Source organism: Tyto alba, unplaced genomic scaffold (assembly GCF_018691265.1).
Source record: "Tyto alba isolate M040663 unplaced genomic scaffold, T.alba_DEE_v4.0 Super-Scaffold_17, whole genome shotgun sequence".
In the NCBI taxonomy this organism is placed as follows: Eukaryota; Metazoa; Chordata; class Aves; order Strigiformes; family Tytonidae; genus Tyto; species Tyto alba.
The window spans coordinates 10,776,877-10,804,189 of record NW_024881279.1 but is presented as its reverse complement, the minus strand read 5'-3'; the positions used below and the strand labels follow the sequence as shown (position 1 = coordinate 10,804,189).

Sequence of the window (27,313 nt, the reverse complement as noted above, 5' to 3'; positions counted from 1 at the left end):
GCAAATGATTTAATAGCATAAACCAGGAAACTGATGCATAAAATGGAACCCACTAGGGTGGCATGTTTGGAGTGGTTATTCTAATCTGAGTTGCCAGCTGAAAATTATTAATGTTAGTAGTAAAGAATAAAAATAAACTACTAATAATTAATATTGGAATGGAGACAGGCCTTGTGTCTGGCCCAAATCCAGAATACAAGATTTTCAGGAGTGCATGGCATCACAAAAAGTGTGCTTTCATTAAAGCCAGTAGTACAACTTCATAAAGTGTTTTTTAAAATCTTAGCCCAAACTGTTTGCTGAGCATAACCAGAAAGCTTTGTGTGTCACAATTAGTCCTTTCTGCTTCCCACCTTCATTCCATGAATTTATAGTTCTCTTTGTGACAAAACAAATCTTTAGCATGAAAGTGACTGTAATATAAACAGTGCTGGTTTATGACCTCATTGAGCAAAGTGAATTGGGTTAGGAAGTTTATTAAAAAGATCAAGAATGAAGTTTCGTGAAAAACTTGCCTGAAATTTAGCAGTTTATTTCTCAAGAGTAATTCAAACATTTAGATTTGCAAGTTAAAGTACAAGGGTCACTGTGAGATGCTTAACAAGATACTGTCCTTCACAGAGTGGATGTTTAGGACTTTGTGAACTTCTGATCTATTTTTGTGAGTCCAGTGTTCACTCAAAAATTTAGGTACCCCAAAATCAATCTTTTTGGAAATTCTTGGACCTAAACCCCAGCGCTCAAAGCACCAAGGTGCCTAAAGTTGCACATAGGTGTTTAGGGGGATTTTTAAAACTCTGGCTCCAGATTTTCTATGCCTGTCTGCCACATACTTTGAAAATTCCATTAGATGCTTACTGGAACCACTGGATATCTGCATGCTTCCAATAATCTGGTCCCAAATGCTGCAGGAACCTGTGTGCTTTTTACTGTACTACTGTTGAAGTGTCTGTTAGCAATGGGAGTATAAGGAAATTCAAAATTAATTATGTTTGGTTAATACTATATCATTACGGTTTTGCAGCAACTCTCTCAGAGGTTCTGTATCTATCCCATGGAAAAAAAAAAAAAAAAAGTGCATTTCCCGCAGAGGTCCCTTTTGGGTTGTGAAATGGCAGCAGACGTGCTAGATCTCCCCTGCTATTGGAGACTGAACAGACAGCTCGCATTGCTGTTTGCTGAAAATGCGGGCTTGCATATGGAATTCATAGGTTTGGTGTTACCTGATCCATGCTGAGAGGGAAGGCCAGCGCTTGGAGGTAAATTGCAGGCCTGACCACAGTGGCGCTCATCTTTCCAGCTGCAGCTTTAGTTTGTGGATTGGTGTTTGAGGTCACAGCGCTTTGCCACAGTATATTCAGGTGAGAGCATTGCTCAACTTCCTGGGCTCTTTGAGGAGATGAAGAGAGGGGAAAAAAATATTTCTGACCAGGTTTGTCTCTCTGAGGCACTGGAAGGTAAAGCAACTCTGATTAGAGGCCCTTTGGGGAAAATTATCTGCTTCCTGGGATTGTGACCTTGAAGGCAATGGTGAGTGCTGGCTCCTCATTCAGCCCTGAGTCTGAGCAGAAGTGCCTGCTGGAAAGCCCAGAGTCAGGTGTCTGTTCAATATCAGCTGCCAAATATTTTTTTATGGGGTTGCTTCTGGCTGCTTCCTACCTATGATATCGTCTTGCAGAGGTCCCTTGGTACTTTTGGGAGCCAGCATGGAACTCCCAGGTCTCCAGGCTTCCAGAGGTGTCTGCCCATCTCTACTCATCGTATAGTGGAAAGAGGATCCTAATTTAGGCAGACTGACTCACCCAGCCAGAGCTGGAGTCTGACTTTTAACATGCTGCAATGCCTTAGGTAGGTGGTCTGAATATTGCCTTAAATAAATAAATAAAAACATAGTATGACTTTATCAGACACATTGAAAGAACGACTTCTCTAAGCATGTGTAGGCTTGAGTCCAAAGTATTCACTCCTCAGATTTTCAGCGTGCTGGTTTTATGTGGTGTCATTGCTGGACAGATACTATGAACTATAAATATATTTTTATGCTTGTGTTTTTGCAAGTAAAGCCTAAATGGCTGGGAGGGGGTGCTTGACCCTGCATTCAGAGCAGCACAAAGAACAGAGGAGGAAACAGTCTGAAAGACACTGCAAATGAGAAACAAGGGGGTCTCAGTCTTTGCAGTGCAATCAGGGCTTCTGCTTGAAATGCAATTCAGGTTACGTCGCTTCCATTTCTGTCCCACTGCCATTACAAACATGGGCTGAGTATAATATTGCATTCCTGAATCAAACCTCCCTAATAATAATAATAATAATAATGATAATAATAATATCGATTGAATTATTTTGTTTATTTTTCTTATCCACCCTTCCCATCCCAGGTAGTCATTAGTTTATAGGGTATTTCTGGCCAGGACAGCAATTTAGTTAAACCTTCTGATCACTTGGATGATTTTCTTATAAAAGAGCTGGATTCCCTACCTTTTCCTTTGGCCTGGGGCCTGGAAACCCAAAGCCATCCATCGGACCTTGGTCTCTCTGTTGGCAGCTCTGCGTAACCTGTCACAGAGACAGCCTGAGCACAATTTTTGCTCATGATGAATATGGATCTTCGCTGCATCTGGCAGGCTGCAGCAATGAATGCAGAAGACTGTCATTAATAGATAATAAAAGCAGAAAGCAGCATTAATGGGAATAAGCTTTTCTTTTACTGGGACTGATTATTACTTTTTTTTTGGTTTTGGCCTGTGACAAGATCAAGCAGCAAATATCAGCTACCAAAGCTTTGTGCATGCATGTGTTATGTTGTTGGCTGTTTTTTAATCTGGAGTATTTAACCATGATATCTTCAAAGTATGATTGTGTCGTACATTCTCATACACTAATAGATTTCAAAGATGAAGAGCTTTGCTGCTTTATGTTTAGTCATGCCTTCATCTATAAATTTATGGCAGTATTATGGTTTAATGAATTGAACAAGTCCCGGAACAACAACAAAAATGCTTTTTTGTTTGAATTTAGATATTGCATACTTTGTTCTTCAAACAAATAATAAAACCAATATGTTTCTTTAGTGGTAAACTTCAGGCTAACTTCATCTCACATTACTAATCAAGTACTCAAGGATATGTGTGTGCACATATACATGTGTGTGTGTGTGGTAAACAGGCACTTTCGGTTGTAATGCTAGACATAGGCTGAACATTCGTATTCCGATAGCGATAGGCAAACCTCCGAGAACAGATGGAGCAGAGTTCAGCACAAAGGTTTAATCCTATCAGGATGATTCCTGTATGGCCATCTGGATAATCCGGCACACAAATTCAGTGCCTGTTAAAAATACAGCGTAGGCCAAGATTAGCGTCACAGATTTTCCACTAGACTTGTTCATATTTGACTTTATGATTCTCAGACTCCAGAAAATTGCATTAGAGAGCAGCCTATGATTTGTGAGAGAAATCAGATGAGGAATAAGAACTCTTAGGGTACTTGAATTTCCCTTGAAGAAACTGGATTACAGGCACTCCCTGTCTCTGCCACAACTGCTTTGTGTTTCTACATGGGTTGTTCTGTTTCTGAAAGACGATTACTGTGAGCTCTCTGTTGTGGCCAGACTTACTAAATTCTGCTGAACAAAGAGACTTCAGCTAAAAATTAGTTTTAGTTGGGGGTCTTGTTTTTATCAGGATGAAATAAATTCTTTGTTTGCTGTAGAATCCATCTCAGGTCAACTTCTGATTGTTGTGCTATATAATATTCAAGGGGGTTTTAACTGATTTGGGAGGGGTGTGTGTCTGTGTTTTACTTTGTGATAGTGACAGACTCCATAAAAGTTTAATTGATACTAATAATTAGTTTGAGGGGGTGAGAATTTAGATATAGATTCAACTCTATATTTAATCTAGAATAGTTTCTGTGTATCATTGACTAAACCTTGCCAGTGTGGCCATAACATACCAGTGTACACAGCAAGAATCACTGTTGCTGTGCTCAGGATGCTGAGCTTTTTACGCTTTTCAGGGATGGGATACTGTGCCTCAGGAGCTTTTATCTGGTCTTACGTTCTGACTCTAGAGAGATTTACTGTGAGAGACTGACAGTCTTGTTAAGGTACTGATGGAAAATAAAAGAGAGAAAATGAGACCAGGATGATGATGAAACAAAACATGAATTTAGAAATAGCACCCACCTGCCCTTCTGTTAGGTTGGAATTCAGCAGAACGGGGTTAACATTAAGCAAATGACTGGCTCCATCCTATAAAATGCTTTGTCGGTTCAGGACCTTAGTTAACAGCACTGAAGGACCAGTCAGTTAAATTAAGTACATTTTGGGATATGTGAGCTAAGCAGTTTTTGTTTTGACAAACTTTTGGGGTTGATTTGTATTACACATTTTGGGCTTCCATTCACAAGGTTGCCTTCATCCTCACCCAGAAATTGCATCAGTGCAACTATTTTTAGACTTTAGTGCATTTAAACAGATGCAGTCTCCTTTCTGGACAAGCTTATTGTTTTTAAAATAGTCATATTGGCTCAGCTGGGTTCAGTAACTTCATCAGCGGAAGTTAAATCAGTAAGAAGCTGTTGAAATCAAAATGGGAGAGGCATATAGGATCTTTTCACCATTTTACTAACAAAGCTTTTAAAGTCCACATTCAGACAGAATGGTGCAATCCTGTGCATATATCACATCTTAGTCCCCTGCATGCTATTGCGTTTGGCTTCCCATCTTTTAGCAAAGACTACTCCTACATCTTTGCAAGTGTCCCCAGGGGATGGAGGAAGGGGTGCAGAAATTGAGGTGCAATAATTCAGGGGCTCACAGTAAAGCATCTATCTTGCTTGGGGTCAAAATGTGCCTGTGCATCCGTGAGGGAGGAGAGCACACTGCAGCAGTCATTGGTTTGGTGCTTGAGTCTGAGCAAACTTGTCCCCAGTTGTGGAGCTGGAAGTGCTGCCAATTTGGTAGACTCTATGCAATATTCTTGGATGTGCTTTTTCTTCTCCTGATCCAGTGTGTGTGTTTATCCCCTGTGCAACCAAACTGCCCGAGATAACAGAGAATGTATCAGTGCTGGAGCTGAGTAGCTGCTTTGGTTTAGGCAGAGTGCTATGTTTGGCTGAGGCCACCCACAACAGTTTGTTCATGACTGACTCAAAACAAAAGTCTTCCAACTTTGGGGCAAAATAATGAATGCAGAAATTATAGTTTAAAATCTGCTTGAAATTTCCTTGAAATACAAAGTCAGAACAGTGTGTCAAAAAATTTCACAATAAAATTGTGGGGCTTCTTGAAAAAAAAAAAAAATAGAAAAAAATTAAGAGGGTGCATACATCTTTTTTTCAATAATAATAATATATGTATTATTTATTGTTATATATATCTAATAATGTTTTGACTGAACCTATATATTGAATTTAACCAAATTTTTAACTGTTTTTGCAACATTGCATTTTTCTTGGGGATTTTATTATTTGCAAAAAAAAAAAAACCAAAAAACATGACGGGGCGCTTTTGGAGGTCAAGTTTTACTGACTTGTAGTGAAATGCTAAGGACTCTTACTATTTATTCATTTTTGGAAAGCAGGCGGTACCTCCTAAAGTAAAAAATAAACAAGCAAAAAAATCCCCTTAACTTCCTCTGTGATGTGAAAGGGTTTAAAAAAATGAATGAAAAAGCATTTCTTGCAATTATATAGAGATAACTAAATTATTATTTTTATGGAAATGTTTTAAGTAAAATATACAGCAGATTTTTCTGTAACACATCTCTCATTATTCAGGATTGCCTCTGTTTTCCATGCAATCATTTTTCAGGCAGTGATCAACAACTGAGAGCTTTGGAAATCGTTAAGGGAAGAGAAACACAGAGGACTCCATGAAATGTAACTTTGCTAGCTGAGGCATCAGCAAGGATAAAAGAGAAACACTGGCTTAAGTATTGATTGTAGGTGGAATATTATCCAGGTAATTTACATTTTCAATTCCCATTAATGGGAACTGAGCATCTGAAATGTTAGGCAGAAAATCACAGCCAATACCATTAATTTCACTACTTGAAAACAGAAACAAAGGCAACGTTCCTTCCCTTCCCCCAACCTGGAGGGATTGTACGGCGCATATATTTTTGGTTCGGTGATTTCACCCAGTGCAGACGTCATGAAGAACCAGGAGGAGGTTGCCATTTTTGGCAGAGTGTTGTAATCTTTAAGGCTTGCAAATGGTAAGTCCCAAATATCAAGATGCTGTAAAGGAGGGAGCTGGGAAGGGGGAGCAGGGCATCACATCCTCGTGCCTGTGTTGCATAAAGCTGCGTGAGTTATCTCCTCGAGAGGGAAACCTCTGTTACCCTGTTTCCTGCACAGCAGCTGCTTATTGTCAGGAGAGAATAGGAGAGAGAGCAGGCTGTGATATGAAAAAGGAAAGCAGGAAGATCACCACTTTACTAAGATAAACAGCAAACACATTGTTTAGCTTAAGAGTGAAGATTTAATGCTCCAGTACAATCTGTAAAAACTCTGCCACATTCCCTTTCCCTGAAGTGCCTATGACTAACCCTTTGGGCTGGTCCTGCGGACTTTTCCCATCCAGGCTGGTTTGGTAAAACTTCAGTTCTTTCAGTTGCTTGTGCTGGATACAGCTCCGGCCATGCTTCCCCACACTAGACCGAAATGGTACCATTGCATGGGCACACAAACATTTTAGGTTCACCCTTTCAGCATGCTCAAAGTAGATGAGCTGATGATGACAACTCCTGCTTCTCAGAAATGATAATATTATTTTTGGAAAAAAAAAAAAAAAAATTCCAAACCAGCCCAGCTCAAAAGACCCTAAAATATTTGGTTCATTCTCTCAAACTGCCAAATTTTGGAAAATGGTAATTTTCAATTCTGAAAAAAAACAAACCAAAACAAAGCAAAAACCCACACTCCCCCCATGATAACATCAATCTGTTTAAGTGCTGAATGTGGAAATTCCACAATAAACAATAATGAATGGAATAACCCTTCCCCCCCTGTATAATACCTATGCAACTCTATAATTTGAGAAGGGAAGAAATAATGGTTTTCTCCCCTTTTAAGGCGAAACATAGTTTGCCAAATTAAAAATGTTGATCAAAAAGGCCTTGAGCATCCCAACAAGTGCTACACACCTTTGGTTCCAGAGTGCTGTGGGAAAGGAATTTAGGCTTGGACCATTCCTCGGCACTTCCTTGCTCAGAGTCACAAACACTACATGGTTTCAATAGCTATGAGGTACCTGAAGGAAGATCTACCCCAGATGTTACACAAATGCTGTAGAAATCCCAGAGTTAGCACTGAGTCACTGCTACATTTGACTGTCTCCAACACTGAGCAGACATAGCAGCTCAGTTCCTGAAATCAGCATATTGGCATTAGTATGTCAGCTCTGCTGCTGCTAGTTTTTGTGTGAGCTTAGATGAGCTCTGCTGCACAGGGTGGTCTACATGTAACCTAAGCATTTTTTGAAATGGGAAACCCCAGTTCCGTATACATTACATAGCTCTTGGCAGCTTTGCACTGAGCACTGCCCAACTATCTTAAAAATTCTAGTTCCTTATTCTGCAACTTCTTCAGCTGGGTTTTTAAGCACTTACTGAAGTGGTTTGTTGAATCACAACTTCAATAAGACATGGTTTTGAGTGTTTAAAACTGATTTGTCTTTATATTCTGAAAAACAGTAGTTTGGTGAAAGCATTTAACAGGTTGCAGGATCAGACCCATAAACTGTGGATTGATCTGTGGCCCATTTGTATATTTAGCCTGGAATTAGGTTTTACCCAAGAAAAAGTGGAAAATTAAATTAAACTCTAGATATTTTCAGTACTTCCTCTAAGATGAGACATAAATTCCCCGTTCCTCTGAATTCCCAGTTTTAACTGCCTTTATGCAACATTCCTTGCGTGTCACAATACTCTTAAAGAGAAGAAAAATAAAATCATACCCCATCATTTAAACTCCTGTTGTGATGCAGCAACTGTTGTCAGAGCCTCATCTATGGAATAATGGAGGATGAAACCACGCTTCATGATAAAAACTGCAGGCGAGGTCATTCTTACAGTCACCAGCACAAACTGGATATTAATCATAGAGCAAATACATTTCAGAAGCTAAATAAAAGCAGTCCCAGAGCCCTGCTGGTAGCTGTGCATCCCACTAATTCACCTCAGTGAACATTTACCTCTAAGCTCAATTAACCCTTATTCCAAGGCCACCCATAAACTTTGTGAAAAATACATTTTTTTCCTCCGGCTTCTGTTTTCTATCAATGGAATAGATCATTTGTGTTGAAGGATAAAATGCGATCTCTGTTTATAAAAGCAGGTCCCTAATTAAGAATATGAGATGTCCAGTGTGTGTTTGTGAGGGACTTGAATCGGTAGCTCATTGATTCTGCAGACTCAGATGTTCGATGCTCCTGAGGGTGTCTGCTATTTCTTCTGTCTTCAGGTGCTATTTGGGGCAGATTGAAATGCTGAGGAGACAGATGGATGGTGAGGTGGGGGAGAAGGATTTCCTAGTGCAATTGTCTGCACACAAAGTTAGTTGTTAAGCATGTACAAGAAGCAATGAGGAGACATTATTGCTGTTGTTTTGTTACTAGTATTATCGTTATTAGTATTATTAGTACTGTTATTATTCTCCCTTCCAAGCATCATTCGGAGGCAAATTGGAAATGTGGTAATTAGGCCCTGACTGGTAGTGTAGTGCTAGTGTCCTAAGCCAAAGTTCAACGCCCTGAAATGAAATTTATACCAATTAATCTGTTAGATTTTTATCGCTTGTCCGTGTTTTCTCAGCAATTCCCTCAGCACGCGGCCTTTGATCAACTCTCATACAAAAGCTAAAATGTGTGCCTGCTGCTAGCAAGATGGGGCTGACATTAACATGGCACTCATAAAACAATCAGAGCAGTGAAGCCCTCAAACAGACAGGGCATAGTAATATTTAATAAAAGCGCACACATAATCTTCAGAATTAGCATTTTGTGCCTTGCAGTACCTTTGGGAGAAGAGCTTTTATTTGTGGAGTGATCATTATTATAACAAAGAAGAGCTACCTAATAATTTCCACTTTAACTCTGCAATATGCCACGAGCATTTCTGAACCATTATGCTAAACTGTGGTGGGGTAATCATTTTATTGTCACAGTTTGAAGGAAGAAAAATCCCCTGTATATCAGCAGCTAGGGGAGTACGGAAACACAGGAACACACACAGCACACAATGAAAAACTTTTCCTTTTTGCTACCCATGTGCTGAAGTTGCTACCTACCATACTTTGCATGGAAGGTGATAAGATTTTAACAATGCAACAATGAGAAAAGTTGAAGATTTCAGAAGAGCATTGTTCCCTTGAAAGTCATTAAGGTTTTTGCCCAAACAGCCTTTAAAATTTATCAGTAAAGACCTTAGCTTTGAAGTCAGTAACAAAATTCCCATCAGCTTCAATACGTTTGGGATTGCACTGCCTCCCTCTAACATCTCTGTTAACTGAAACCGCAGGAGCAGCACAGTGAAACACGTCAGATATTAACACTGATTTGCCTTGATATTATGCAAAGAAGGAGAGCAGCTCATTAAGGCTCATAACCGTTAGGCCATTTCAGCAGGTGGAGGATGTGGCCACATCACCTTCAGCAAGGAGCTGCAAGGTCCGTGTCTGCAGTTGGAGGGGTAATACTTAGTTTTTCCTCAGTCCAATGACTGCTCTGAAAACATGCAGTGAATGTAATATGCTCATGCCAAAGAGTCTTAAAATCTTATCTGATAGTTAGGCTACCAAACTTTTGGTTCTGGTTGTAGTTGGCTGCCAGCTGTTCATTTAAGAAAAAATGTTTGTATGTGTAAGAATGTGTAATTATTCTTTTTTATTATTATTCTTCCCTAGATTTAAAGTCCATTCATGTTATCAATCATGTACACTTCATTGCCTTTATTAGAACTGGTCTAAAAAGTCCTTTGCTGCGTTTTTGGTTTTTTTTTTTTTTTTAATCAGTGAAGTTTCAGACTGCAACTAAAATATTTTTCCACAGAAAAACATAATTTTTATGTAACTTTTTTCTATTTGTTTTAAAAACACCGTTTTAGAAATGATGCTTTGGTGTTACAGAAGGGCATGTGAAGTGGTAATATTTTGAAACAAAATATTTTGTTTTTCTTGGAGATATTAAAAAGTGTTATAGTTAATTCTAGATAGAGATTCTGGAACTTTTTATTCTGAAAAAAAATGTTCTGTATTTTGGTTTCTCTTGTGACCAAAACAAAATGTAGAAAAATCAAGGTCTCTAATGAAAAGATTATTCTGCCTAGCTCTGTTTTTCTAGGGTTGCACAGAAGTAAACACCTTCCAGACAGCGCTTTGAAAGTTGCCAAATGATTAACAGAAGAAGTATGAAGAGCTGAGGGCCTGAGCTGGCCAGACATTTGTACCAGGGGCATAAACAGAGCTGAGGTCATTGCCTTGCTCCCCTCCCAGCGTTACCTGTGGTGGTGCTGGCAAGTGGGATCCGGTTCTTCCATCCTCCTTCCTGGTGCTCCAAGGAAAGGGCCTGGGAAGTGCAAAGTTTTAGTAAGACCGATGTCCTAAATGACACTGGCTGTTGCAAATATGTCATTGTATAAACATGTTTTGTGCCTTCAAAAACAGGTAGCAGTCTGGATGCCTCCCTCGGCACGTCTCCTCAGGCTTCCTGTGGATGCTGCCCTTCAGTGCAGCTTCCCTTGCAGGGTGGCACCTTCATGCAGCCCTTACAGTTTTTACAGACACTTGCATTTTTAAATAAGAGAAGCTGTATGGGGCAAGTTGGGAAGTCCCACTGTTTTTTATGACTGATCCCAAGGGAAAATAATGCCCTGAATCTTTCCAGAATGCACAGCATTCTCGCTGCTTCTCAGGTAGTACCTGCAAAGAGTACCGACCTGCCCTGCTTACTAAACCACCAAGTCCAGATTTTCCTCCTCAGAGGAGATGTCCTGGGCTGTCGCCAGCAGTTTTGGTGAGGCACTGATTCAGCACAATTGGTACATATTTAAATAAAATTACACGTGTGAGTGGTCACATTGACATTGCAGGCAAGAGTGAACAACCAGTGAACAACCCACAGCCCCAGTGCAGCGCAAGGACCTGAGTGTCTGCTCTAATTCCCCTTGGCTGCTGTGGGACTTGACGTGTTTGGTATTAAGTACATACATGTATAAAGTATCAACATCAAATACATGAGGCAGCACAGACAGTGCAGCACTTTGCACTTCTGCGTGCAATGCAGGTACCGCAAAGAACATCACAAGATAAATAGCAAGACCTTTAGTGGGGACCTGTAACTCCAGACCAGAATCTTGCATTAATTTTAAAGATGAATTGAATCTATAATTTTGAAGCCTGCATATGTTTTCTGTTAATGGCTTATGGTCTCAAAAAGTTTTTATTCATTGGTATTTAGGAAAAAAATGTTGCTTGTAGTCTTTAAGAAAAGTAGCTCATTCTCTGACACATGGGAAACTGATTATCTTTGGGTTTTATTGTGGGGTGTGTGTGTCCACAATCAACTGGAAATACTGGAGAGGGTGTAATTTGGAAGTGATTTTAATTTTTATTTATGAAAAAGTTTGATCCTGTGAAAGGGCTAGATAACATTTTGAAAAACTGCTTTCACTGTAAATCCATTGCTGTGAGCTTGGCTGAAAGAAAAGCATTTGGTTTTGGACTTTGCAGTGGGTTTTATGCACAGTTTTGTGCAAGTAATTTGAATCCAAATTAAACATATTGAAGTCACTTCTGTGTGCGCGCTACAATTTTGTGACGGTAATGTTAGGATGTTTCTTTTGTTAGCTCATGTAAAAGTTAATGGCTGTCCTCTGCCAAGTTTGAAGTAGGGTAATGATTTTTTTCTGCCTGTGTTTGTGTTTTTCACTGGAGCTGGCATCCCCATAAGCTTAAGTAGTGGAAAAGTTTGTGCTTGATACTTACAACCTTATGTAGGTAGGGACAGGGTCTGTTTGCTCCCCATGTATGCATTCCATCACTGATGGTGTGAGTCTGTAGCAGTGCCCACAGAAACACTCACTGCTAGGAGTGACTCAACAGCTCCTTTTCCAGCTCCCTCCTGTTTCCCAGCTCCAGGCCTGCCCGCCCTGCCCAGGGGCTGGGAGGAAGGAGCTTCTCATCATCCTCACAGACTCTTGCAGTTAGCTCCAACTGACCAGAACTTCACTAAATCATAAAGACGCATGGGGGTCTCTTTTGCGCTTTATGTCTGGAGCATTTTAAAGTAGGCTTCTGTGAATGAATTAATTTACTGTCTTTACAATTGGAAGAATGTAGGACAGGGGCTGTGCAGCTACACAGCTGCCTTAAGTAATTCATGGGTACAAGGGTGGTGTTGTGGATGGTGCTAACATGTGGGTGGCTTTCACACCCCTATATTCCTAGTAAATCCTTACCTGATGAAGTGCCTGAATGCTCTCCCTTGAGTACATCATCAAATACTCAGTTACAAACCAAATTAACAGCTCAGCCAGACTTTCAACCAAGTAGCAATTCACATACAAATACCAGCAACCCTAAAAGAAGAGGTACATAAACACACACACATATATATATGAAGCTAACTAAGTCCTGCTGATCGACACCTGATTGATATTGGAGAATCAGTGTGGGCAATGGCAGCCCTGCATGTGTTTTCAGTGGAGCCAGCCTCTTCTCTCTGCTGGGGACTGGGTTCATATCTAAGAATATTTCCTTTCAACACTGAGGTTGACTGGTGGAGTTTTACTGCTACTTAAGGAATCTGTTTTTCTTGGTTAATGAAATTCTTGAGGTATCCACTTTATTGAAAATATCAAATGGTATGGTGTCGTATTTTCACCTCATGCTGTATTAGCAACAAGCAGTTGGTGGTATTTGGGATGGAGTTCCTTCTTTTCATCAACCTATATGACCACCTTGAGACTCCAGAGCTGAGAGTTACCCAGGGGTTTTTGTCTTATTGAGGTTATTTTTACAGTAACGTTACTCCTGTTGCTTTAGCACAGTTAAATTCTGATGTATTCTGGTACTGCAGAGGAGAAGAATCAGTATGTGGATGTTTATACTGCCCTATCCCACCAATATGTAAAGCTGTGCATGCTTCTGCTTAGATAGTCTTAAACTGGAAGATCTTATACCGAGATTTGAGCTTACTACTTTGAACAGTGCTTAGGTTTTCAACATCCTCTCAGGAGGCCCTTAGCACATATGATGCCAAGAAAGTGGCCAGTGAAAGTGGGGAAAGACTCTATGAATATGGCAGAATGCATTGCACATGCTTCTTAATTATCCAGTAAACGCAACCCAACTAGAATAACTAGATGAAAGGGTTGTGGGTTTTGGATTTGTGTTTTTTGCAGTAGCCAAAGCATTAAGAAAGGCAGGGTGGTTTAATACTAGAACAACCTGGATCTGATTGCAGAATAGTTAAAAAAATGCTGAGGGTTACACCCTCTTTTATTTAGCCAATATTTTCCATAATATTTGTGGGAGTTTCCTTGATGAATTTAGATTATGATGGATAATAAAACAAGCTCACTGGAAATTGTTTTATTAACCCAACTACTGCATATTTCATATAGAATAAAGATGGGCATTTGTCTTGATTTCCAATTGGTCTCTGCCCATCATGCTGTGATTTTTTGTTAATGTAGGCTTAAAAAAAGTTATTTTGTTCAATGCAGAAAACAAAACCAAACAGAAATTAATTGATAAAAAATACTTCCAAAGATATAGTTTGAGGTCATGCACATGTACTAGAAAGAATGTGATTGCTGAAATCTTTGTGTTAGTAAGGGGGAAAATGAAAGCTCTTTTTATTTTATTTTTCTCAAGTCTTCTATCATTAAAATCTGGTTCTAACAGCAGAATACTTCTCTTTTTCATGTGTGTTGAAAAGCAGCTACACCATGTATCAAAGCCATCAGTCCAAGTGAAGGATGGACTACAGGAGGTGCCACTGTCATCATCATAGGAGACAATTTCTTTGATGGGTTACAGGTCATATTCGGCACCATGCTGGTTTGGAGTGAGGTAGGTGTTGTCTGAACGGTAATGTCTAATAGCTTTGTCTAGCTTACAGCTAGCCTCCCCTTTTTCTATACCACATGCTAAATCAGCAACAAATGTTGAGATGTGAATCCTTTCCTCATTCAGTTTTACGAAAATAATTAGTCAAATTTACCGGTGGCATAAATCCTTTGTAGCCAGGGGATTTGCATCTCCTCTCATTGACCCAGAATTTAGCTCAGTGTCTTTTATTCCAAGAAAAGGGAAGGATAAATGCTTGTGTGAATAATTCTGCATTTAGCACTACAATAGCTAAGGGCCCACAGGAAACAAACATTTAGGTGATGCTGCTTTCCAGGGAAACTGGCTGCTTGCAGCTGCAGCTCAAGAAGGTGGATATTGCAGAAATTCAGCACCTCTGAATAGCATATCCTTAAAGTGTAGGTGCTTGGTGTAAGTGTGATTTTCATAATAGCGACTGAATACACAGTATTGTATCCACAGTGGAAAGTACAGACTCATCATACCTAGCTGGGTCCTTTGTAGCTTCACAGTAACCTCTCTTTTTGTTTTTTATCCATTTTTTGCTGTTGCTGTTCCTCCCAGTTTCTTAAATCCTCTCTTCTCCTGGCACATAATTAAATGTGGAGTCTGATATTTCTGAAAAGCCCATGAAAAGTTAAAACCTAGGCAACATCACCTGAATGGTCACTTCCAGCATGCAGGGCCATAGAATTCGGGGCAGAGTTCCCACTGGCTTCACTGGCACAGGAATGCAACTCCAAGGAAAAGTTTCCATTTTGCATTTATGGCTTCCAAAAACATTTTGGAGGCTTTATAATAAATTGTTATTTTCATTATTTTAATATTGAAATAAACATGCTAAGAGGCAGACCAGCATCTCCAAGATAGCTATACAGTGCTTATCCGGTGACATAAGGATCTTCTGATACTTTGCCTTATATCCTGTAAATATTAAATCAACATTATGGCTTAATTCATATCCAGCACATTCCCCCTACTGATTCCATTGCACATATGGTAGCATTTTTTCCATATGAAGAGTATTCTCTAATGTCCTTCATGGGCTTCACTGTTCTCTTTCTCTCTCTCATCCTTCCACTTGAGGACAAGTATGGATGAAAGGGCATTCCAGAAAAGGAGATATATTAAATGAGCCCTATTCTGAAGCCCTTATGTGATCATGAAAGTGCCCCCTGGGTCCAGTGTAAGCATTTTGTGTGTTAGGATTAAAGCCATTATGGCTACAGATGTTTAACAGGGAAAGGTGAAGAGGCTGTAAGGAAAATGCTCTGATTTTGGTACTATAGAATTGGATCTTTCATTATAAATCTTGATTCTGTATATTAGTGGAAGCCATTAATTGGCAATTTCTAATCTCAGGAGACTGAGTGCTGGTCAAAACATTGTTGCTGATGGTTGCAAGGCCTTGTCATAAAATTAATAATGTTGAAGGGGGTCCAGACCAAAGTCAGTCTGCTTGTTGTGAATGCTATAACGGGCTGCAAGTTGACTTTGAGTGAAAACTGTTTCACTGTCTCTCCCTTACAGAATTGCTTCTCAGTTTCATAACCTGAGAGAGCAATAGAAAATCCTATAGGGGAAAAGAAATAATTTCTAAAAGAAGCAGACAAACATGATAAACAAGTGCAGAAATGAATGAGCTGAGTGATCCCTAAATAATGGTGATCTATAAATAATTCAAATTACACATACTGGTCACCTATGAAGTACAAAAGAAGTGCTTTCATTTGCTTTCCTATTTCTAAAAATGTCTAGTGCATTTTCAGTACCCAGGAAGAATATTTCTGTTTTACTTTAATAGAGTGTAGAATTGAACTCATGATCTTCTGAATTCCAGTACCATCTCAAACCTGGAGCAAGTTGCCAGTCAGGCCCAGTTTTGAGGAAACGTGGCCACATTATTTTGTCATTGAATTCAAGAAGAATTTTCAAGTTCATCCTGTTGTTTCATGGATCCAAAGAAAACATGTTTTTAACAGAGCTGCAGAAAATCCAGAACGAAACTAGATAGGTGGAAACTAAAGAAAAAGATTGAATCTTACAGAGCATTTTCACATGGATTTTTCTAGCTTCACTTTCAGTTATAATTGCAGGTGGTTTGGAGGATGAAGTCTAATATTTAAATTAAGCATCATTTTGCCACAGACTTTGCATGGAACCTTGGGCAAATCACATAATCTGCTTAAAGTTCAATTCCCTTTCTCTAACCTAGTAATAAGATTAGTCACCTTTTTTTGAGAGGTGCTGTGAAGATAATTATCGTAAAGGTCCTCTATTACTCAGATTTTATTATAGCAAAATCCATGTAAGTACCTGAAATGCATGGATATTTAAAATATAAATCCTACCAGAGTTCAGAAGCAAAGTTAAAAGCAAAAAAAAGGGTGAATTTGTTGCTGTCAAGCAGCATATGTTATAAATAATTTGAAATGTAAATAATATATTTTTAATTTATTTTACATGTATTCAAGTTTTGTAATTGAAATATTTATATGCTTGAAATGGAGTTGACTGTGTTAAAAAAGGAGGTTTAAAATGGTTTCTGAAACACATATTTATTATTTAAACATATATTTTAGCTGTAAACACTCTAACATAATTACAACCTTTCTCAGCCAGGGAGAACTAAATAAAAACTTAATTTGCCAAATTAATTTTTTGCAGAAATGCAGATACCCTGAGCCAGTAGGTTCAATTAATCCTTAACTCCCATATTACTTTATAAAAATTACTTTAAAAGTCCTTGATATTTTTAGAATACGGCAAAATGGGCCATCTAATACCTTTTTTTCAAGGGACTTTCGTAACCAACAAACAAATGGCATTGGTATATCATGTGCACATGCTGAATCTGGACAGGCAACTCCCAGCAAATTGTCCATTTGCCAGATAGACTCTGCCTGTCTGTTTGTCCAGTCCACAATCAGACAGAGTTGTTATTTGCAGGTTTTTACCCAGTGTTACGGGTCTGTGCGTTGTTGCAAATATTCTAAATCTGAACTGCTGATAAAAATCCTCTGTTGTTTCTCTCTCTTATTGGGGGGCTGTCACTGCAAAAGTCGAGTTTCAGGGCAAATACATGATTGTGAGGACAAAATTAGTTTCTTATAAATATTCCACAATATTTGCTTAAAATGAACTATTTCTTCAAACATTTTCCTGCCAAGAACATTCCTCCAGCTGTACAGAGTCAGCTGGAAACAACTTCTTTTTCTTTTATATTAAGAAGAGATGAAGCACTGAAACGTCAGGTTTTTTATCTTTGTACAGCACAAAAACAGAGGATGATTTCTTGGTTTGGTTTGTTGTTTTTTGTTTGTTTGTTTGTTTGTTTTGTTTTGTTTTGTTTTTTAATGCTGCTGAATCAAATTCTGTGACACAGTTTTTTATTTTGCTTTTTGTGTTTATTATTGATTTTGGAAGTCTGTTTTTAAGTGCTCATTTTGGAGGTCTGACTCATTTTAAAAAAATGAGTAGGCACCCTCTTTTTGAAAACCAAGCCTTATTAAGCAGCATCTGGATGCCCAGAATTGAGGCATGCAAACTCATTGGTCATTTTTAAAAATATAGGTGCCTTAAGGGTGCTGTTCTCACTGAAAGCTGTCATTATCTTCAGTTGGTGGGATTTTTCTTCATTCCTGTCCTAATGGTCTTCCTCACACAGAGTCCAAGTTAAATTTATGACTGATTGTCACCATTTCCCTAACCACAAACCAGAGCTCAAGCATGCAAAAATAAACTACTGACTCAGATTAATGACATCTCCTTATAAAATGTCACTTTTAAAAAAAGAAAGTAACCTGGCATTCTGAAGAGTGTGAAATGATGCTGTATCAGACAAGAATGTCTAGAATATATTAGCAAACCTCAGAAAGAGGCTTGTTGTACACACTCAGACCAAATGTGTTTTGGATTTTGAAGGACATGCACCTCCCTCCATTCTGAAGATCTCTGACTCAGGTTTTAATGCAATCCACAGCATGTCCCATCTGACATGTAAGAGTTTATATCAAACAGCTAATGCAGTTGCCAATTGACTTGAAAATCCCTTGGAGCCCAGTTACTAGTTTTACATCTAGTTCCAGATCTTGATTTGCCAAATGCTGGAACGGAAGAGGGAGCTGGATATGGGATTTTGGCTGATGGGTTCATGTCCAAATCACAGGTTAATGCTTTCCTCAAGATTTACATTTAAAAAATGTGTTCAGAAATGTATGTAACTCATATTTACAAATTCTTAGTTCTTGTCATGTCATTGCTGTGGTTGATACGATGTCTATTAATGCACCAAGAGTTCCCACCTGAGATTAGAACATACAAACGGCCATACTGGATCAGACATAGAGGTTTATCTAGCTCAGTATCTTGTTCAGTGGTCGGCAATGACAGATGTCTGTAAAAATAACAGGGTGAGCATGTTGTGATGCTTTCCAGAACACTGCACCAGTCTCCAACTGGTTGAGACTCAGAGGCTTCCAGAAGTGGTAGCTTTACTTTTAATATCCCTTGATGCTAATAGCTCACCTGTTCCAGATGCTTTGCATTTAAATATGAGACAGATTGTGCCTTGAAAAAGGTACAGGCTATGCCAGTGTGAGAGGAGAAAACATGCTAGGAAAAGGTGGAGTGGGTTCCCAAGGTCAGGCCACAGGTTGACAGTGTAGGCAGGAAAACATCCCATGGTCCAGGAGTTAGTGAAGTCAGGGGCAGATTTGCTCTTGCTGTGGGTGGGCCTTGAGTACCCAGAGCTATGCAGCACCTATTGGGTCACTCAGATTTTAAAATGGAGTCAGGGCAATTCAAAGAGCTGGTCCCCGTCTGTAGCGCAGATCCTGGCAGCACTGGGGAATCAGAGTTTGAGACTAAAGATGGGTTTCAGAGATGGGCAGGTTTTGAAGTGCAAGGGGACATTTTTTGTCCCTTAGAGATAATTTCTTGCTATGACAGCAATATAGGGGACTAGTGGTATGTAACTGAGCTAGCCAGGTCCTTTCTGTGTGCATGAGAACTGAAGGCTGACCCAGAACAAAGGTCCTTCTAGCTCAGCACTATATCCCTGACAGTGGTCAGTGGCAGATGCTAAGGAGAAAAAGCAAAAGGAAAAGGCATGTGTATTCTCCTGGTATACCTCCCAAGCTTTAGTTCTAGAGAAGAGAGGAGTAAAATATATCCTGAGCATCCTAAACCATAGGACTTCAGACATAATGTTCACCCTTTGGGAATGTGTGGGCGACATTATTGTATATTTGTGGTTTTAAACACAGTTAAACTTATTTACTTCAGAGCACAAAGGAAAACCAAACTGTTTGTGGAGAACAAACCAGGAAACTTGCTTAACTCTCCCCAGCTCTCTGTAACAATGGACCATAAATAGGTCAGACATTTCTTGGGAACCAGGGAAGATGAGTATTGGAAAATGCCACAAATTATATTTAAAGAACATTAAAGTGGTGACAGACCAGTAAATGCTGGGAAATTCAAAGATACAGCCAGAAGCTGCCTGTATAGCTCATGCCAGAATGGGGGTGAGGGGTGCAAGGCACATGCTGATGTAGGAAGACTAGCACGTTAACCTTTACTATTAAAATCCTTGGCTGTTTTAACAAATATTTTCCCCCTAAAAATGTCATGAAACTTTTATCATCTTGCCAGTTTACCCAGTTAACTAGAACCATTTGAGGATGGGATTTATCTCAGCTATGTTTGGCTGCCTACAGTTAAGCATCTAGTCTAAACTTGTCATCTTGATTCACTGGAGAAAGGTAGATGCTTCCAGAGAGCAGTTCATCCCACTGTGAGCGGTGTCTAAAGCACGGGAAATAAATTGCTATTTGTCAGTGCTTTCTGCCTCCACCTGACTGTTGAGGGTGTGTAGAGAACTGGCCTAGACTTTTAGGCTTTGGTCAGCCCAGCTGTAAGACAACTCAATTTAAGTAAAAGCAATCCTTGAAAGATTCGTTTTTGTTTTGGTTTGATTTGGTTTGGGGTTTTTTTTGTTTTGTTTTGTTGGTGGTGTTTTTTTTTTTTTTTTTTTTTTTTTGTGTAGTGTTCTTTTGTTTTGTTATTTGTATTTTTTTTTTAATTTAGAAAAAAAATTTTAATTTCAGAAAAGGACAGATTTATTTTAAAAACAAATAAGTTTCTAAATCACATGATTTCAAAGCAGAGCCTGAAAATATGTTCTTTGGAGCTCACAAATAAAAGGCATCAATTCCTGCATGATCATTTCTAAAATGACGTATGACTTCTGTGGATCTGAATAACTTTTGGAGCATTTGATGTTGGTAGTTTTGGTTTTAATCTTCAACTTGATTTAATATTAATTTTCTTATTTTAAATATGGAGATTTTCCTACTATGTATGTAATTTCCTTCAGTAACAGAGATGGCTCTCAGACAGACATTACTTTCCTCCTGTGCTTTTTTAGTCCTGTGTCCTAAACAAAGAACTGGTTAAAAGTCTAATTTTTTTGGTAAGACCTTACTACAATTTTAAATATTTAGTTCCTAGTAAAAATAAGTACAAGATTAGCTTTTTACTTTAAAAAAAAAAAAAAACAAAACCAAACAAAAACTGTTGAATTGTATTCCCTAACCCAGGATGTGATTCAACCAACAGCATAGAGCAATTTACTGTCTGCATAGGGTGCCCATGGCTTTGCTCACTGTCAAGGCTGGTTATGGTCTTGATCTTGTTTGCCCCTCCATAAGTGTGTTAACGTGCCGCAGTCAGTTAGAGAAGGTTTATCCTTGTGCCAGAGCTGTCTCTCGTTTGCTGAATGCAAATATGGCACCTTTTCTATGTACCTCTTTTTATTGTTATTGTCTGAGGGAGCATAATGAGTGAGAAGAGGACATTTCAGCAATGGGGAGGACAATGCTATAGTTTCTAAGTGCAGCAGAGTTTTGAGTTAACCTGCCATAAATTAGTGAACTCCAAAATGGCTCTAATACTAATTTCATGGGCTGTGTTTTAAATCCAGTCCAGAATCCTGAAAGAGCAGAAATGGTCTAGAGCCTGGAAAGTGCAGCACTGACCCACTCCAACCTTCTCTGTAAGAGGATCAGGATACCCAACACCAGTAGCCAGCAAGTTAAGTTCGTGTACTTATTACTGTGTAAATCCACATCTGCAGGAGCCCCCTCAAATGTGTGTAAGTCATCACAGTGAAGGCAGAATGGAAGTGATGGTGAGGTGGTTATATTTAGCATACCTCTTTTGAGTGCTCTGATCATTTGCTAGGAAAGATCCAGCATCCTTCAGAAGCCAAACTTTGCATTTCTGCAGTAATCAGTTATACCTCCATAAAATTAATAGAAAATTAAAACAGCAGCACATGGTGCTTTTGCAGTGTACGGATGTCAGCTGGAGACCAGTGTGTTGAAAAGCCCGCCTGGGCTTGGGCTGCACAATGAATCTCAGCCTGTGCTTGCACTGTGCTGTGCTCACACATGTGACTGTGTCATTTATCAATCAGATTTGCTGGACACTGCCATGTCCCCAGTGTTCACCTGAGCAAGCACAGGCATCCTGTTACTGTAAGCTAAAGTTATTGCATTAAACCAGGGCTAATGCTTGTGCTAGGAAGCAAGTACCTGCCATGTATGAAAACAGAAATAATGTTGTTATGGCTGAGAAGGAGAATGCTTGTAAATATTGTAGTCACTGGCTTTTGTGTGGGTTACATCAAGATTGTATTCAAACATTGACAGGTTAATTACATGTCTCAAAGCCTGTTTACTGTGATCTGAGAGGAAAGTGTTATTAAAGAAATGTTCAGCATCTAACAGTGCTTTTTTTCCCTTTCTTCTGCCTTCTCAATGTTTTCCTCTAGCTGATTACTCCTCATGCCATCCGCGTACAGACGCCTCCCCGACATATCCCAGGGGTTGTAGAAGTCACATTGTCCTACAAGTCTAAGCAGTTTTGCAAGGGAACGCCTGGAAGATTCATTTACACAGGTGAGGATGCTTTAGTACTAGGTATTACATGGAGAAATAGGACAGGCAATATATCACACTTGCTAGGGCTTCTGCTTTCGTCATTAAAAGCTGTACTGTGTTTTATTATTTTGGATGAGCACGTCATTGAAGGTACCAATCTAAGGTTGGATTTCAGAAAAGGATGACTATAGAGATAAATCTGAAAACACACCAGTGTGGGATTTTTGTTTGTTTGTTTGTCCTCGCCATGGGACATCTCTTTACTCAGGAGGGGGGGAGGAAGGAGATAAACAGATACTCCAGTACTTAAACAAACAGAGGAAGAGTGCAAGCATAAAGAGCCAGACATACTAGTGCAGTCACAAACCTGCCTTCCAAGAAGCATCTTGCTAAATATCTCCATCCTATGTTGTCCGGCAAGTGTTGCAAGTGTTCAGAGCAGCAGCCTGTTTGTCGGCCCATCTCAGCATAACATAATTGTCTCTGACTTCCAGGGAGGCTAAGTAGCTTTCACCCCAGCTGATGCTGCAGACATAGCGACTTGCAGTGTGTTTTGGGGTGCCATCCCACACTGTGACTGGTAAGTAGAGTGGTTTGGCCTGAAGAATTATTAACAAAAAAACACACTAGGACATTGCAAGTGCTGTCAATGTTAAACCACTCTCAGTAGTGATAAGAATGGCCTGGGAAATAAATCAAGTAGCAGCCTAACTTTTTAAAAAGAGTGTGTGTCATTGATTCCTTGGAAGGTATGCATGCTACAAGAATTAATGGCTTGGTCAAGGTTTTGATGTGCTTGTCCTTTTATGTGCTTGTCGTTCGATGTATGCAGACAGGACAACTATGTAATTGTTTGCCTGAACTGTGGTTCATCACAATCCAGTGCATTTCCTTTCCCCATTCATGATTGCCCCCAAAATTTTAAGAATAAGATATATCATAAATACTTGTGGCTATGAGGCATTCTGAATTTCTCTGGGCACTTATATTGGTCCAACTGTGAGCGTACATGCAGGGACTCAAGGCAGAGGAGAGACTTCTGTGCTCTAGCTGGGTAGCTCTCATTTGATTTTTCTTAACACAGAGCATGTTGAATGAAGGTGCCTTATAAAGCTTTGTTGTCTTTTTCAAATACCCTCTCCCCCAGTTGGGATTATGCACTGGGTTTCTCTAAACTGTGTCTTTAAGTGTTCATATATTGCCTTGCTGGCTAAGCAGCAAGCACTTTTGGAGGCTGTGTGTATTTATTGTGAGCATTATGATTTTGACAGTGTGTGGGAAATTCATATATTGGATAATAATGCACTGTATCAAAAAAAGTTATTCAGGGATTGAATGTATTGGAACAAAAGAAAAAGAAAAAAAAAAGGGTCAAATTGCCAGCTGGTGCAAATTGCCAATGTATAGCACATGAAAGTATCAGCCAGAGCTCTGGACAGCCTGACCATGAATTCTTTCCCTTTTTTACTTGCTATAAGTTGTGCTGTCCTGCTTGTTGTCAAGCCATCAGGGTGGCTGCATCTTGAGCTGGTGAAATGGCAAATGTGCATGCAGAAGAAGAAGAAAGGGACGAAATCTGCCCCCTCAACTTTGCAAAGAAATTTTGGGGGACTTTGTTTTGTGATTTAAATATAAAAATGGCTTGGACCCACTTTGGTTTTGCTTTTCAGATCATCATTAATTAGCTTTTCCAGTAGAAAGGAGGGCGACAGTTTAGACTGTCTGCCCAGAAGCAGATGGCTGAATGTGGAAATAAGGTGTCCCAGTAGGGAGAGTGCTTCCATATATGCATTTTCAGGTTAGCATTTAAAACACATTATTTTTCATTCAGTAAAAGAAAGTTACAAAATACTAAACAACAATGATAAAATCAAAGGTGATCTAATCCATAGACAATTCTCTTATGCAGGTTTTATGGAGTTACGGTAGAGAGCAAAAAGCTATTGTGACTGAAATCGTACTTCACACAATTTGCATTTTCCTTTTAGAGGCAGCCTGAACGTAAATGTGGCTTTTTAAAAAGGACTAAATGAAACTAAAATAAAAACAATTAATGCATCCTGACCTTCAGAAGTGCCTTCCAGCCCTTTAAACAAAATGCAGGTTCAGTACACGCCTGCCGATTAGTTTTAGTTAATTGAAAATTATAGGATTGACCCAAGAGGAAAATTTTGTTTGCACTCCAATCACTTTTACAAATTAAGGAAAATTACCACAATTTTGTTTAGCTAAGGTTTCACACTGAGTTCATGAAATTAGCTCAGCCATCCCAACAAAGTCAGCACTTTGTTAGTGAGCACTAGAAAAAAACTAATAGTCTATGGTGTGTACAAACGAAGCATAGAAAAAGCTATGATGCTTTAGAGAACTAGGCCAAGTGTTTTTAATTAGGATTATTGGTTCATTGTAAGTTTTGAAGAACAATCAAACTAGCAGATTAGCTGTTTCTTTTAAAGCTAGAATTTCTTGCCATTCATTTTTCCCATGAGAACTTGTTTTAACTCCCACATAGCACTATTTTTTTCTTTTTTTTTTTTTAACAAGGCCTGCAGGAAATGGACCAATTGGAAGTTGGGATACAGTAACATTCCCCAGCATCACTCCAGCCGATGGGAGTTTTTCACAATGTTCTTCAGTGAACTCAGTGTTCTGGAACATATTACAAAACCACAGAGGCCAAATGTTTTCTCAGAGGAGTTTGGCCTCTGTTTTTGGCCGAAAACATTTCAGCATCACTTGCTGCTTATTTACCCTGCTATTAAGAACAAGAAAAGGGGAGAGGAGAAAACGGGGGAAAAAAAAAATAATAAAAGAGAGTGTGTGAGAAAGAGAGAAAAAGACCTGGGGTTTGTGGGCGGTGCAGGAGTTGATCAAGCGTAGTTTCCTTTCTGGTGAGAATGTCCCTGCTCGTTAATGGTCCCATTTTGTGGTCAGGTCTCATTTAGAAGAAATTATTTTTAATCAGTGTTCAACAAAATATCCCCTCAAGCCACCTGGCTGTAAACTGTTTTTTTCTTACTGTTAAGTACTTAAGTTCTCAGAAGAAAATACCCAGTGACCCATTAATTTTAGCCTTTTTTTCCCCTTTAACTGCAAATAACTTAGTAACATGATCTCTAAGTAGTCCATGTGCCATCTAGGAATCAAGGTCACATATATACAGAGAAATCCTGGCTTTTGTAAGTATTTTTGAAAGAAATAAACCAGTGTCAACCCTGTGCTTACAAGAAAACATAAGTTTTTTATTTTCCATCTGCAAAGCAAGCTATTAGCATGCACTTAGAGGGCAATTATTTCTTAGATTTTAAACTTTGACATTTCTGAGAAAACGTTATTAGAAATACAGAAGTCTAAACACATCTTGTATGTATGTTCATTTTGGAATAATACTAAAAGTCCATATTACACACAGAAATACCCAAACATGCTGGTCAATATTTCCCTGTGGCACTCTTTATCTGTAAGTCTCTTCTGGTGTTGAAGAGCACTGAATTAATTAAACTTCATGTCACAACTTAAGAGTCAGGTATGTATCACTACCATTATTTTAGGACTGGAGAAACTGAGATAAAGGAAGAAGTCATTAGGGATACAAATCTGTAGGTAGTTTGTCAAGGTGACTCAAGGTTAAATATGGAATGAGAATTGGCACAAATTTGTGATAGCTGGACAGGCCTTTAAGATTTTTATTTTGTTTTGTTATAATTAAAAAAAAAATGGATGCATCATGGACATCATGATTTTCAGAGATGAATTTTGCTGTGGTACTAAACTGCGAGATTTGAGTGAGACTGCATGAATGTAAGTGAAGGGAGAATTTATCTCCGTGCATATTGGAAAAGGCATATGGAAGGTCCATAAAAATGCATTATGCTGTGTCTTCTGCCACCTGCTCAGTTTAAGGTTTTGTGCTTTTGTTCCCAAACTAGAGCAAGAGACTATATAGAGGCCAGAAGTATATAGCTTTGCCACTGAGGTTATGTATAAAACATGGGGTTAATTCAAATTCTTGGCTGAGCAGTACCCCAAATACTGTTCCTTTTTTTGAAAGTTGGTTACACGGTTGGATACAGGTTGGAATTTAGGGACCATTTTCATTTGCATTAGTCTTTCAGGGAGGCTGCAGGCTAAACCATTTGTGTGCTGACAGGGTACCTAGGGAAACAGGCAAGTTTCCTCGCAGTTCACTTGGGGTTTGTTATAAACTGTGGTATATCTCTAGAAGTGCTACTAACAGGAATGGGTGGATGTAGGGTCAGCGTAGACACACAGCTCTTGCTGTGCAGTGTGAATATCCCAGCTGCTGAGCACTCATCCTCCAGGATAATTACGATGAAGGCCGAGCAGGTCAGAGTGAAGCACTGCCGAGACTGGCCAGTGTTTGCATGACAATTTTGGGCCATTGTGCGTAGAGTGATGCAGAAATCCTAGGCACTGTGAAGGTGAGGATATTCGCAGAATTTCTGGGAAACTGCCACTTTCTCTGAAATATCATAGGACTTCTCATAGAACTCTTCACTCCTCTAGTTACTACAAAGAAGAAATAACCTCATGTGGAAAAATCCCTGCTCCATCCTCATTTCACCCTTTATTTACTTCCAAAAACATTTGAGTCTGCGTACAGACAGGAAGAGCCTTGCAGATCACAGATGATTTGGGTAACATTTTCATAAGCCTCAGTTTTAGGTGGCTTAATTTTTAGGTTTTTATATTTAAATGGTTTAATTTACAGAAGCACAGGGGTAGTCATCTTCTGATAATCATTCTCTTTTAATTTCTTATGTCAGATACCTGCAAGAGTAAGAGACCAAAAGTTATCTGTCACCATTTAAAATTTCAGTCCATGACCCTAGAAGCAGAGGCTTAAGTCATGTACACAGGTCTGGTTGGAATTGGAACCACTTAAAAGGAGGTCTCCAGCCCCTAAAGTTTCCAGCCTGGTAGACTTCAGTGATTCTTTTGCTAGGAAAATTTTCTGCTTTCAAGAAGGCACCAATAACTATGCAAAGTTCAAGAGTTACGTAACTAATGAAGCAATCAGTTTTCAAAATGGAGAGTTCTGGAGTTTGTAGACTTAAAAAAAAAGAAAAAAAAAAAAAAAAAGAAAAAAAAGTGGTGATAGGAGACAGACTGGCTGTCAAGAGGTTCCTGTAGCCCCACCGGAGCCCTTCTTGATCCCTGTGGGCTAGAGTTTGACCCTTACACCAATGAACCTTGGCCATAGCTGTGTATCTGTTAGTTCCTGAGAAATGTTAAAACCTAGTGGCAGC

General features: G+C 39.2%; 1 protein-coding gene across 9 annotated transcripts in view; it reads left to right on the top strand.

Annotated features, from left to right (window-relative positions):
* Positions 1-27,313, top strand: part of EBF1 (EBF transcription factor 1) — a 283,775-nt gene that overhangs the window by 194,196 nt on the left and 62,266 nt on the right. For 5 of the 9 annotated variants that reach the window (XM_042790405.1, XM_042790400.1, XM_042790402.1 and 2 more), the window contains exons 9-10: positions 13,946-14,079; positions 21,935-22,061. In XM_042790405.1, coding sequence (XP_042646339.1) covers positions 13,946-14,079; positions 21,935-22,061 — 261 coding nt within the window. The remainder of the gene's footprint in view (positions 1-13,945; positions 14,080-21,934; positions 22,062-27,313) is intronic. The other 4 variants (XM_042790406.1, XM_042790401.1, XM_042790404.1 and 1 more) reach the window with 1 other exon arrangement.